The 12,377-nt window shown below is 41.8% G+C and overlaps 2 protein-coding genes across 2 annotated transcripts; both read left to right on the forward strand.

Moving 5' to 3' along the window:
• The first annotated feature begins 3,933 nt into the window (after positions 1-3,933).
• Positions 3,934-4,650, forward strand: LOC129834099 (polycystic kidney disease protein 1-like 3). The gene is made up of 2 exons (XM_055898857.1): positions 3,934-4,244; positions 4,372-4,650. Exons 1-2 carry the CDS (start codon positions 4,035-4,037, stop codon positions 4,648-4,650), a joined length of 489 nt encoding a protein of 162 aa, XP_055754832.1. The 5' UTR covers positions 3,934-4,034.
• A 2,021-nt stretch (positions 4,651-6,671) lies between these two features.
• LOC129834978 (polycystic kidney disease protein 1-like 2) lies at positions 6,672-11,807 on the forward strand. The gene is made up of 7 exons (XM_055900338.1): positions 6,672-6,871; positions 7,520-7,707; positions 8,080-8,215; positions 8,325-8,520; positions 8,725-8,944; positions 9,067-9,151; positions 9,769-11,807. Exons 1-7 carry the CDS (start codon positions 6,784-6,786, stop codon positions 9,813-9,815), a joined length of 960 nt encoding a protein of 319 aa, XP_055756313.1. The 5' UTR covers positions 6,672-6,783; the 3' UTR covers positions 9,816-11,807.
• The last annotated feature ends 570 nt before the right edge of the window (positions 11,808-12,377 follow it).

Raw genomic sequence — 12,377 nt, forward strand, 5'->3', positions numbered from 1 at the left:
GTAGGAGTAGCAGTGTTATCTGTGGTGATCCATGTTTCCGTCAGTGCCAAGAAGTCGAGGGACTGGAGGGAGGCATAGGCTGAGATGAACTCTGCCTTGTTGGCCGCAGATCGGCAGTTCCAGAGGCTACCGGAGACCTGGAACTCCACGTGGGTCGTGCGCGCTGGGACCACCAGATTAGGGTGGCCGCGGCCACGCGGTGTGAAGCGTTTGTATGGTCTGTGCAGAGAGGAGAGAACAGGGATAGACAGACACATAATTGACAGGCTACAGGAGAGGCTACGCTAATGCAAAGGAGATTGGAATGACAAGTGGACTACACGTCTCGAATGTTCAGAAAGTTAAGCTTACGTAGCAAGAATCTTATTGACTAAAATGATTAAAATGATACAGTACTACTGAAGTAGGCTAGTTGGCAGTGGCTGCGTTGTTGACACTACACTAATCAAGTCGTTCCGTTGAGTGTAATAGTTTCTACAGTGCTGCTACAGTGCTGCTATTCGGTGGCTAGCTGGCTAGCTAGCAGTGTTGATTACGTTACGTTGCGTTAAAAGAACGACAATAGCTGGCTAGCTAACCTAGAAAATCGCTCTAGACTACACAATTATCTTTGATACAAAGACGGCTATGTAGCTAGCTATGTAGCTAGCTACGATCAAACAAATCAAACCGTTGTACTGTAATGAAATGAAATGAAAATGTGATACTACCTGTGGAGCGAAGCGGAATGCGACCGGGTTGTTGAGTGCGGAAGTTCTATTCGGTAGACGTTGGCTAGCTGTTGGCTAGCTAGCAGTGTTTCCTACGTTAAGGACGACAAATAGCTGGCTAGCTAACCTCGGTAAATTAAGATAATCACTCTAAAACTACACACTCTGAACTACCCAATTATCTTGGATACGAAGACAGCAAAGACAACTATGTAGCTAGCTAACACTGCACTAATCAAGTCGTTCCGTTGAGTGTAATAGTTACTACAGTGCTGCTATTCGGTAGACGGTGGACGTTTGCTAGCTGGCTAGCTGGCTAGCTGCTGGGCAGATAGCAGTGTAGACTGCGTTAGGACGACGAAATACGATAATTACGCAATTATCTTTGATACAAAGACGGCTATGTAGCTAGCTAAGAAGAAGTTGCCAAGATTAGACAAATCAAACCGTTGTACTATAATGAAATGTAATGAAATGTAATGAGAAGTTATACTACTATTCAGTAGACGGTGGACGTTTGCTAGCTGGCTAGCTGGCTAGCTGCTGGGCAGATAGCAGTGTAGACTGCGTTAGGACGACGAAATACGATAATTACGCAATTATCTTTGATACAAAGACGGCTATGTAGCTAGCTAAGAAGAAGTTGCCAAGATTAGACAAATCAAACCGTTGTACTATAATGAAATGTAATGAAATGTAATGAGAAGTTATACTACTATTCAGTAGACGGTGGACGTTTGCTAGCTGGCTAGCTGGCTAGCTGCTGGGCAGATAGCAGTGTGGACTACGATAGGACGACGAAATACGATAATTACGCAATTATCTTTGATACAAAGACGGCTATGTAGCTAGCTAAGAAGAAATTGCTAAGGTTAGACAAATCAAACCGTTGTACTATAATGAAATGTAATGAAAAGTTATACTACCTGCGGAGCGAATGCGACCGCTCGCACATTCATGTGTGGGGTTGCTTCTCAGCCAAGGGAGTGGGCTCACTCACAATTTTGCCTAAGAACACAGCCATGAATAAAGAATGGTACCAACACATCCTCCGAGAGCAACTTCTCCCAACCATCCAGGAACAGTTTGGTGACAAACAATGCCTTTTCCAGCATGATGGACCTTGCCATAAGGCAAATGTGATGACTAAGTGGCTCTGGGAACAAAATATCAATATTTTGGGTCCATGGCCAGGAAACTCCCCAGACCTTAATCCCATTGAAAACTTGTGGTCAATCCTGAAGAGGCGGGTGGACAAACAAAAACCCACAAATTCTGACAAACTCCAAGCATTGATTATGCACGAATGGGCTGCCATCAGTCAGGATGTGGCCCAGAAGTTAATTGACAGCATGCCAGGGCGGATTGCAGAGGTCTTGAAAAAGAAGGGCCAACACTGCAAATATTGACTCTGCATCAACTTAATGTAATTGTCAATAAAAGCCTTTGACACTTATGAAATGCTTGTAATTATACTTCAATATTCCATAGTAACATCTGACAAAAATATCTAAAGACACTGAGGCAGCAGACTTTGTGAAAATTAATATTCGTGTCATTCTCAAAACTTTTGGCCACGACTGTAGAGTAAAACACTCAAAACCACACCCCTCATTATCATATTTCTCAGCATGCTCTATTGCAGGTTGATTTTCAGAATTGTTTGTTTCAATATCTGTGTTTTTGCTTGTGCATTGATTGGTTGATTAATCTTATGCTACACAAAGATAAATAGCATACATTTTCCTAAACTAATTAAATCTGTTAGAAGTTGGACTAATTTCACTCATTTCTGAGATGGTTGTTCCAGTTTAGATGATTTAGGTAGTCCCAATAACCAATCTTTCCAACCCTGGCAGTCATTCTAATTGCAAATTGCGGGAGATTAAAAGTGTTGATTGTTGGATATCCTCACTCTGGCTGGATTCCAATACTCCGGCTGGATTCCAATACTACACCTTACTTTGCAAACCAGCATAATGTGACTTGCAGACCTGATGTGGCCTGTAAAACGGAATTTCTTAACACCACTTAGGGTATAACTAAGCCCTCAAAGAAAGGCCTTATGAAACATATAAAGTATTGTCATACAGAGATTAATTTTAAAGGCTAATAAGACTGGTGGAAACCGTTCATTGAGGTTCTAGTAAGAACTCTTCAAAGATATAAGGGTTCTCGGTAGAACCTTTAGAGGATGAAATAGTTATTGTTAGAACCCTTCATAGAGGGTGCTATGCAGAACCCTTCATAAAGGGTTCTAACTTGCACCAAAAAGGGTTCCCCTATGGGGACAAACCAATGAACCCTTTATGGTTCTACTTAGCACCTTTTTTTCTAAGACTGTATAACTATGCATCTTGCTGTCCTCTACTTGAATGTAAGCTGTCTGACTCTTGTCTTCTTGTCTTCCTCAGCCTCACCCAATCACAAATGCAGAACAAGGTTCTAGGGTCAGAGGACGATGCATACATCAAGCTTCCACCTTTCTCAGCATTACATTCCTCTCTGGAAAACCACTCAGCTGTTAATGTACAGGTTTGTACGGTAAACAACATTGATGTTGTTTCGTTGTGCAAATAGTATTTCATTCAGATATTATTTTATTCCTCTCAGATGACCACTTTTATGGGCAACCCATATCCGTCGACTGAAAACATCACAGGAACAGTGTGTACCCTTGTACTAAGGGGTGGATTGACGGAAATCAGTGTAGAAAACTTGACAGAGTTAATTGAGGTAGGCTACAGGATAGAACAGGCCAACTACTTTAACTTTAGCCTGCTGTCATTCCATCCTCATTTCCCTAACAGAGATGAGGGAACCATAAATGCAAATAGGTTTGGTTGTTTCTCTCCCTTCTCTATAGATCGTTCTGCCACGCCCAGATGCTCCTGTGCTCTCTGGTATAACTGTATCATTGGAGGAAGGGGCTCGGGTTGGGACCTCTTTCAACACTACGGACCCCAACATCACAGTCATATTCACCGTAGAGCCCAGTGTCAATGTGTCCATAGAACTGCTGCTGGGCCTGGGCTCCCCACCCAATGACACCCACTATAAACACCGCACCGTCTTGAGACACACAGGTAGAGGAGGATTCCACCACCATAGTTACAGCTTGGCATAGCATTACACCCACTGTGCTACTGCTTTCAGTCAATCTAGCTGTCTGGTACGCACGTAGATTCACATAATACTTTGATATTCATGGTGATTCACAAGCTTTAAGACATGTCTGTCTGACATTTCACACTGTAATTGGAGGTCGGGGTCTCAAACGTATTGTTGGTTTTCCTTCTTAGCCTGGGTGGTACAGAGTAATCCATGTTCATAGCCTATTGTGGTCTTTCAGAGGGTTATCGCTGGCTGGTCACCCCTGAGATGATGGAAAAGGGAACAGGCACCTGGTATGTGAATGCCAGTCTGTTTAACTCAACCTGGAGCAAGGGCCTGACACTACAGATCACCACCTTCACTACTAAGTGCATGTACTGGAACACTAAACAGCTGACATGGAGCATAGCTGGCTGCTGGGTGAGGCTGCTATTAATGAGCCCTATCCCTCCTTTGTCTCCATCAGAGTATGAACAAACCTAATTGGTAAGCTTCGAAATGTGTTTGTGACATTGCGAAAGCGTTTGTCTGTGTTGTCTTGTTCTAGGTGGGTATACAGTCAACTCCCAGGATGACACATTGTCTGTGTAACCACCTGACGTCGTTTGGGAGCTCTTTCTTTGTGATGCCCAACTACGTGGACGTGTCGCTCACAGCTCAGTACTTTGCCACAGTGAATGAGAACTATGTGGTGGTGGCGTTGCTCTCTGCCTTCTTTGGCCTGTACCTGGTCACTCTGCTCTGGGCCTGCTATGCAGACAGGAGGGCCCTCACCAGGGTGAGTTTATCAAGGCGTGTACAAACACAAATACACACAAACTCATGATCCCACACACACACACACACACACACACACACACACACACACACACACACACACACACACACACACACACACACACACACACACACACACACATACACTCACTGAAACACCTTTTTTGTTCACAGAGGAAGATGACACTCTTGAAGGATAACCACCCATGTGCCAGTTATAACTACCTACTGAATGTCCAGACTGGCAGTCGGAGAAGGGCGGGTACCTCTGCCAATGTAAGATGGGGTGGTAACTGAAAGATTCCTTCATTCTGTGGTCAGTTTACTTAGCATAGGAATTAGATAATCAGAGTATTTGTTTTATGTAGGTGACAGTCAAGTTGTTGGGTGCACATGGGGAGAGTGAGCCCCACCACCTAAGTGACCCTGATAAACCAGTATTTGAGAGAAGGGGTGTGGACTTGTTCCTGGTGACCACACCCTTTCCCCTGGGGGAGCTGACGGGCATCCAGCTGTGCCATGACAACTCTGGGGGGCACCCCTCCTGGTAAGCACCAGGGCAGATGACACATCCTCCCTGTAATTATTGTGACTTATTTAAAGTCAAGGTCAAGGCATGTTTAAACATGATTTGTGGCACACTGAACTCTTAGGTTCGGTTAAGAATCTGCAGGGACAACTAGGACCTATAAATACTGGGCTGTTAAAGTAGTTTAGGTGTGACATTATCAAGCTTTGCTCCCCTCACCCTTGGAGACCTGGTAGAGTTTCATCACAATGACACTTGAAAATAGCATCCTCGCCTCCTCACCCTACCTTGTCACCTCCTCTCCTCCTGTTTAATACCTGTCTTAAAGGTCCAATGCTGTCGTATTTATCTCAATATCAAATAATTTCTGAGTAACAATTAAGTACCTTACTGTGATTATTTTCAGTTAAAATTGTCAATAAGAAACAAAATAGCTTCTTAGCAAAGGATTTTGCTAGGACTATCTGGGAGTGGGAAGGGGGAAAGTAGCTGTTATTAACAGAGAGGTTTGGAACTCTATTTCTTATTGGTCTGTTGTCCCCAGGCAGAACAAAACTCCATCCCACCAAAACAGGCTGAAATTCCAGGGTATCTTTTTAAACAGTTCTTACACTAAAAAGGCATTATCATCAATTTCATGGTATTATTCCAACCTCATAATGTGGAAATATAAAACACAGGGAAATCACGTTTTTGACTGCACTGGGCCTTTAAATACCACAACAAAAACATTGCAACCACTGCTATGCTGGCAGGGACTTGTTTTAATTTTTTTTTTTTATCTCTACAGTCTAGAAATCTCTATCTCTACACAGGGAATAATAAGCAGTTTCCTGAGCATAATGTCACGTTTCCTCCCACTAGGTATCTCAACAAGGTGACGATCCAAGACTTGCAGAGACAGAAGGTTTGGCATTTCCTGTCCTCATCATGGCTGAGCTCCGAAAGGGGGGAGGGGCTGACCAAGAAGACCCTCAATGCTGCCAAGAAGAATGAGATCAGAAGCTTTAGGTGACTGACCACTGGTAGAATACAACGTTACAACATGTACAATATGTAGAGGATTTCTAGGCAAGATCAAACATCTTGCAATGTGTCATGGTTTTGCACACAAACAGTAGGTATCCTACGCTACCCAGCCGACAAAGATTAGGGACCGTGAGAATCACTCCCTGTCCTTTCCTCAATCTCTCAGTGGCCTCTAGCCAAGTTCGGCACCGAATCTTGCTCAGACAGTCTGTGTTTAAGACACTTAGAGACATATTGTACAGTTTATATTATTTTACCCTAATTCTGACTAAAACTACACCCCTCATTAATTATGCTTTTACTGACTAAACCTAAACAAACCCATCAGATAATAAATGTATGATTCTAATCAATTTCATACAGTTATAAGGTTTCAGAGTGGGAATTATTTCATCATTATCTTTCAACATTTAAATTACTTTAACAGTATCCTAGTCTACTTTTCCAATGTAATTCCTTTAACTTCCACCCTGGTCATCCCTTAATGTCCCACACTTTCTATGTCCTAGAAATATTTTCCAGACCAGGACGTCGTCAGGCTTTAGAGATCAGCACATCTGGGTGTCCATCGTAGACCCTCCCTGGCGTAGCCCGTTCACCCGAGCACAGAGAGTGTCCTGCTGCATGAGCCTGCTGCTCTGCACCATGGCCATCAACATCGCCTTCTGGAAGATCCCCAAAAAACAGCAGTCTCCTGTCATCTTCACCATTGGTCAGTTCATAGAGATACAACACTGTATTGGGTACTGGATAAGTCCTTGTTGGTGAGTCAATCAGTCCTCTTTTGTGACTGTGCCATTCATATCTGAGCCCACATCTAATGAGCTGCCTCTGATAAGGATGGGCAATTTTACTCTCCACTCACATAGAAATGGGACATTTTGGCTACCGGAAAAAAGTTTTTTCTACAGTAAAAAGAGAGCAGTGCAGTACATGGGAATTATGACTAGCCTGCAATATGGATGGTAACATATCAGACTTTTTAGATGCAGCTGCATTAAGTATCAAAGACAAGGACTGGTCTCAATTATAAATGTTAGATCCAACTCAAGGCTCTTTTCTTCTTGGTGTTCACAGAGTTACAAGGACTAGTAGTTGTAGGCAGTGGATGGCTCTTCATAACCCTTCAATAGACAACGTTTCAGCCACATTCTTTCAACTATCCAGCCCTGAAAGACCTTGTCACACAGCAGAGTGGTTATTCAATGACCCCGAGCCCTTGATAAACCTTTCATACGGCTAAGAAATACTTGACCCAGAACAACACAACAAGTGTTCGGGCCATGGAATGATATATTGAGTGATATAGCCTCTGTTATTGTGCCTTGACTCCTTAATGGTGTGTGCTTTCATGTCCCAGGTTCGCTGGAGGTCACTTGGGAGGAGATCATGGTGGGGGTGGAAAGCGGTTTGCTCATGTTCCCCATCAACATCCTCATCATCACCATATTCCGCAGTATCAAGCCACGATTCGTCCAACCAAAGGAGAAGAACCACGATATGCAGGGCCTGAAACCCCTCGCTGTTACCATGCCAACCATTCTTAAGGTCCTCTCTTTACATTTTCAAAATAAAGTGTTGCTGCTGTGTTATAGTTCTGCCTCATACTTTGTCTATAACCTTCAAACACTCCCATCGTTTATTCCTTTCAGCGGTGCCTGCCTTTTTTTTACCTCCAAGGCCATACAACATCTTATTGGTTATAGCAACCGTTAAGATTGGTATTTGGTATTTTATTAGGATCCCCATTAGGTGTTGCAAAAGCAGCAGCTACTCTTCCTGGGGTCCATAATACAAAACAGAATTAGACAAGAACAGCTCAAGGACAGAACTACATACATTAAGATTGGTACTAGCAACTGTGTTTATGTATGTTCTGTCCTTAAGTACTGTATTCCTGCGTATTACGTCCCTATCTAGGACACAGAGGAGATGGTGAATCTGCTCTGTAAGAGCCAGAAGAACAAAGTGCCTGAGCTAGAGAAGAAGCTGGAGTCATGCGATGACCTTTGCTCAGCCTTGGGCAGAGTGCAAGGGGTCATTCAGCTTATGCAAGGTGCTGCACTGACACTGCAAGAGCAACCTTACAAGTCACACAGGTGTTGACGTCATTGTAATTGTTGGAGATGTCCTAAAATTTGATGCGTTTGCCTATGTATCACTAGGGTTGAGTGAGAGTGACCCACACTGGGTCTACTGCAGCAAGTTTGTCCTGTACTTCCTCCACCACCTGTCCATGTGCCTGGAGCGGCTGGATCAGAGTGCCTTCTCCACCCCAGAGGCCCGTCAACACATCCTGAACACCGTCCACCTGCTGCAGAAGACGTCCGAGATGGTTTTCACCAGCCACATGGCTTACAGGTTGGACAATATACCTGTGCAGAGAAGGGAATATAAATAACAGAATTAAAAGTTAAGCTTTTCAGAAAACTATACACGTCATTCCCTTCCTCTCAATTTCCAATCAAGTTTAATTGCTCTGTATTTGTGTGAATATCATTGTCATACATTACTCTGACCAAGTACCTAAACAGATCTGTGTTTCCTCTTTGCCTCCTCTCCCAGTCCTCCCCGTGTTGCTAGGGAGAAAAGGAAAAGCTCAAGCTGCTGGCTGCCCTGGTGGTTTGTGTTTGTGGGCTGGTTCTTGCTCGTCTCCATCAGTGTTGTGTCCACGTACTTTACCCTGATGTATGGCTTTGCCTATGGGAGGGAGAAGTCCATCCAGTGGGTTATCTCTCTGGCCATGTCCCTCTTCCAGAGCATCTTCATCCTGCAGCCTCTTAAGGTAAGACCAGGGCGCTATATCTTACATGAAGAACGTAGTCCTGAAGTTCTGTTCAATCAATCAGTCAATCATCAGCAGATGTAAAAACAAGAATTTTGTTTGATTCTTGGGTTTATTCTCAGGTAATTGGTTTGGCGATCTTATTTGCCCTCCTCCTCAAACCAGTGGCAGTAGAAGACAGTGAGGAGGTTGGACTACTCCTGAAAGGTAAGATCCTCTAGCACAGAAGACCTACTGTACAGGGCTCTCACAAAATCATTATGTTTTACCTTAGTGTCAGTTTTACAAAGGCATAATTGATCTGGGTTTCTCAGTACTAGTACTCTGAAAAGGCAATTACAAAATTACATCAACCCAACTCTCAGTATTGATGAAGGGTTTTACAGAGAGAGAAGGGTTACAGTCAGTATCTTAATAAGGGACTGTCGTAGAGAGAAAATGCAATTTTTTTCATGTCCATGCCTACTCTCGTGCAGATATACAACAAGCCTTGGATATGAATGGCTTCTGTCAAACTATTGAAACCTGTCTGTTCTGCAAAATTAATGGTATATGCATTTTAGACTGGAATAGAGCTGTAAGTCTGTTTTACTCTCAGATAGTAGGAGAAGCATAGTATTTTGCTGCCATTTTGGCCAGGCCTCTAGTGTAAAATATATGTTTAATATCAATGAGACTAACCTGGTAAAATAAAGGTACAAATATTTAAAACCTGTGTTAGTATGCCACACCATGTCAGGCTCACAGGGATTCTGTTGAGCTTCCCTTCTGAGATGTTGAAAATAAAAGTCATCACAAAGAGACCTGTCTTATCTGTTTTACAGAACAACAGGAGATGTGTAAATTGTACTCCGGTAGGGAGATACACTGAAGAAACACAATTTAGCTCTACATGCTGTCTCCAGAGGGTCGATGGGGTTGGAAGGCCTGATGCCCTACAACAGACATCCTCTGCTCTGCTGCACTGACTATCAATGTGGCAAACTGAGAATATAAGTTATTTAAAAATATAGTTGTTATGATTTTATTGAATACTTGTTACTCTTATCTTATAAGAAATGTATAAGGCATAATATGTATGAATGTACTGAAAACTACTGTATCATTGAAATTGTAATATTTAGTAATAAGCTGATAGTTAGAAACTTTTATTCTTGTGGATTGTATGAAGTTACTCAATGTATGGAATTACTCTGTTATATTTATTTCATCACAAACCGCTGATATATTATTTTACACTGTACATTTATATTTACTTTTAAGTAACATACAGTCACCTCCAAAATCATTGTCACCCTTGATAAAGATGAGCAAAAAAGACTGTATAAAATAAATAATAGAAAACCAGAGCTATATTGAATCTTTTCTGAGATTAAATAACACATTGGGAACGAACTTAGACCATTCCTCCATACATAATCTTTCCAGATCCTTTATATCCTACGGTCTGTGCTTATGGACTGCCCTCTTCAATTCAAACCACAGGTTTTCAATGGGGTTCAAGTCCGGAGACTGAGATGGCCTTTGCAAAATGTAGATTTTCTTGGTCAATTAATAATTTCTTTGTGGATTTTTACGTGTGCTTGAGGTCATTGTCTTGCTGGAAGATCCACTTGTAGCCAAGTTTCAGCCTCTTAGTAGAGGCAACCAGGTTTTGGCTAAAATGTCCTGGTACTTGGTACAGTTCATGATACCGTTCGTTGACCTTAACAAGGTCCCCAAGACCAGGAAGCAAAACTGCCTCATAAAATCAAAGATCCACCACCATATTTTACAGTAGGCATGGGGTTATTTTCTGCATATGCATCTTTCTTTCAAAGCCAAACCCACCACCGGTATGCGTGGCAAAAGACCTCTATTTTCATCTCATCTGACCATAGCGCCTGGTGGCAACCCTTCCAAATAGACTTTTGGCATGGAAGTGGCATATAATTGTAGATCTGGAGACCCCAAGATGCGGTTATGTTCTGTCATTCTCCAACTGTGGCCCTTGGACATTTATTTTTGTCCCAAACCATCTTCATCACTGCGAGTAGGGACATGATACACTTGGGTCCTTTACCAGGCAAGTTCACCACTGCTTGAGTGGTTTTAAACTTCTAAATTGTTTCCCTAATAGTGATTAGTGGTATATTTGTTTTTTTTGTACCCATTGCCTGATTTATGAAAGCCAACAGCCATTTTTCTTTTTTCATTTGTGAGTGCTTTGCCTTTCCCCACGGTGATGGATGACAAAGGGATTTTACATGTGTGTTACCTCTTTTTTATACCCCCGTGAAATGGGAAGCAATGGAAGATACAGTTCCTTAGACTGAGATTATAATTTTTTTAAGTAGAATGTTAATGCAAATTGATTTTATTGATAAGAATCTTTACGGGTGCCAATAATTTTGACACCTACAGTATCTTTTTTAGATGTTGTTTTTACTTGGTAGCCCTTCCTGCAGTGAAATGACCTAGTGGCCTCATGGGTGGAATGTTATTCATATTTTTCAAAATTTCATAAATAATAAAAAGCCGTCAAATCCGGTGTTTCTATGTCAAACGGTTTTGTTATATTTCAGTCTTCTGTGATGTATATTGGGATGCAAACACACAATGTAATACATTTCAACACTATATCTCGCTATTTTAAGCCCATAACCATGTGTGTGTGGTGTATACTTTTGTTTAAAAGTAGATTTGTTTAAGACTACCAAGAAACACTGTGTGACCCTGATTTAGCCCACTGCAGTAAAAGGTTCAACAAAATCTCTTTCAACTGTATTAATATAAAATAATATCTATATTTTTTTAATATGAGCATACAATAAACCTCAGTATTTGTATTATTTATTTCATACAGTCTATTTTGCTCATCTTTGTCAAGGGTGCAAATACTTTTGGAGGTGACTGTGGGTTCATTTAGTATTATATATTTATTGGAATACATTTAAAAAATATATTTTAAAACAAGGTATGTCTTTGAAACTATTTTTCCTTAAATAAGGTTATATTCCAGTGTTCTCCCCTCATCATCATAACGTGAGTCCTATGTTCACTGTGCTCAGCACATTGTTATGAAAGAAAGTGTAACACCCATTAGTAATACACTCATATCACCCCATACAGTTATCTAAGTTACTGTATCTCAATGCCATGGCAGAGATTGTCTAAGAACTCCTCTGACTCATGTCCGTAACTCTGTGTGTCACTGCAAGCTATGGAGTTGATCACCAACAGCACATGTGAATAAACAGCTCTGTCCAAGTCAGTTTAAATTGTTAGGTTCTAACTTTCTGGTACAAACTCCAGGCGGACACAAAGAATGCTCAAATTAGATTCATTTCACCCAATTGGACGCTTCGGCTGAATGACATAAGGACACATAGTTACAGTCTTTTAGCTACAGTACAGTAGATGTCACAGTAGGATGATCCAGTCTGGGTCAGAT

Source organism: Salvelinus fontinalis, chromosome 35, assembly GCF_029448725.1.
Source record: "Salvelinus fontinalis isolate EN_2023a chromosome 35, ASM2944872v1, whole genome shotgun sequence".
NCBI classification, from domain to species: Eukaryota; Metazoa; Chordata; class Actinopteri; order Salmoniformes; family Salmonidae; genus Salvelinus; species Salvelinus fontinalis.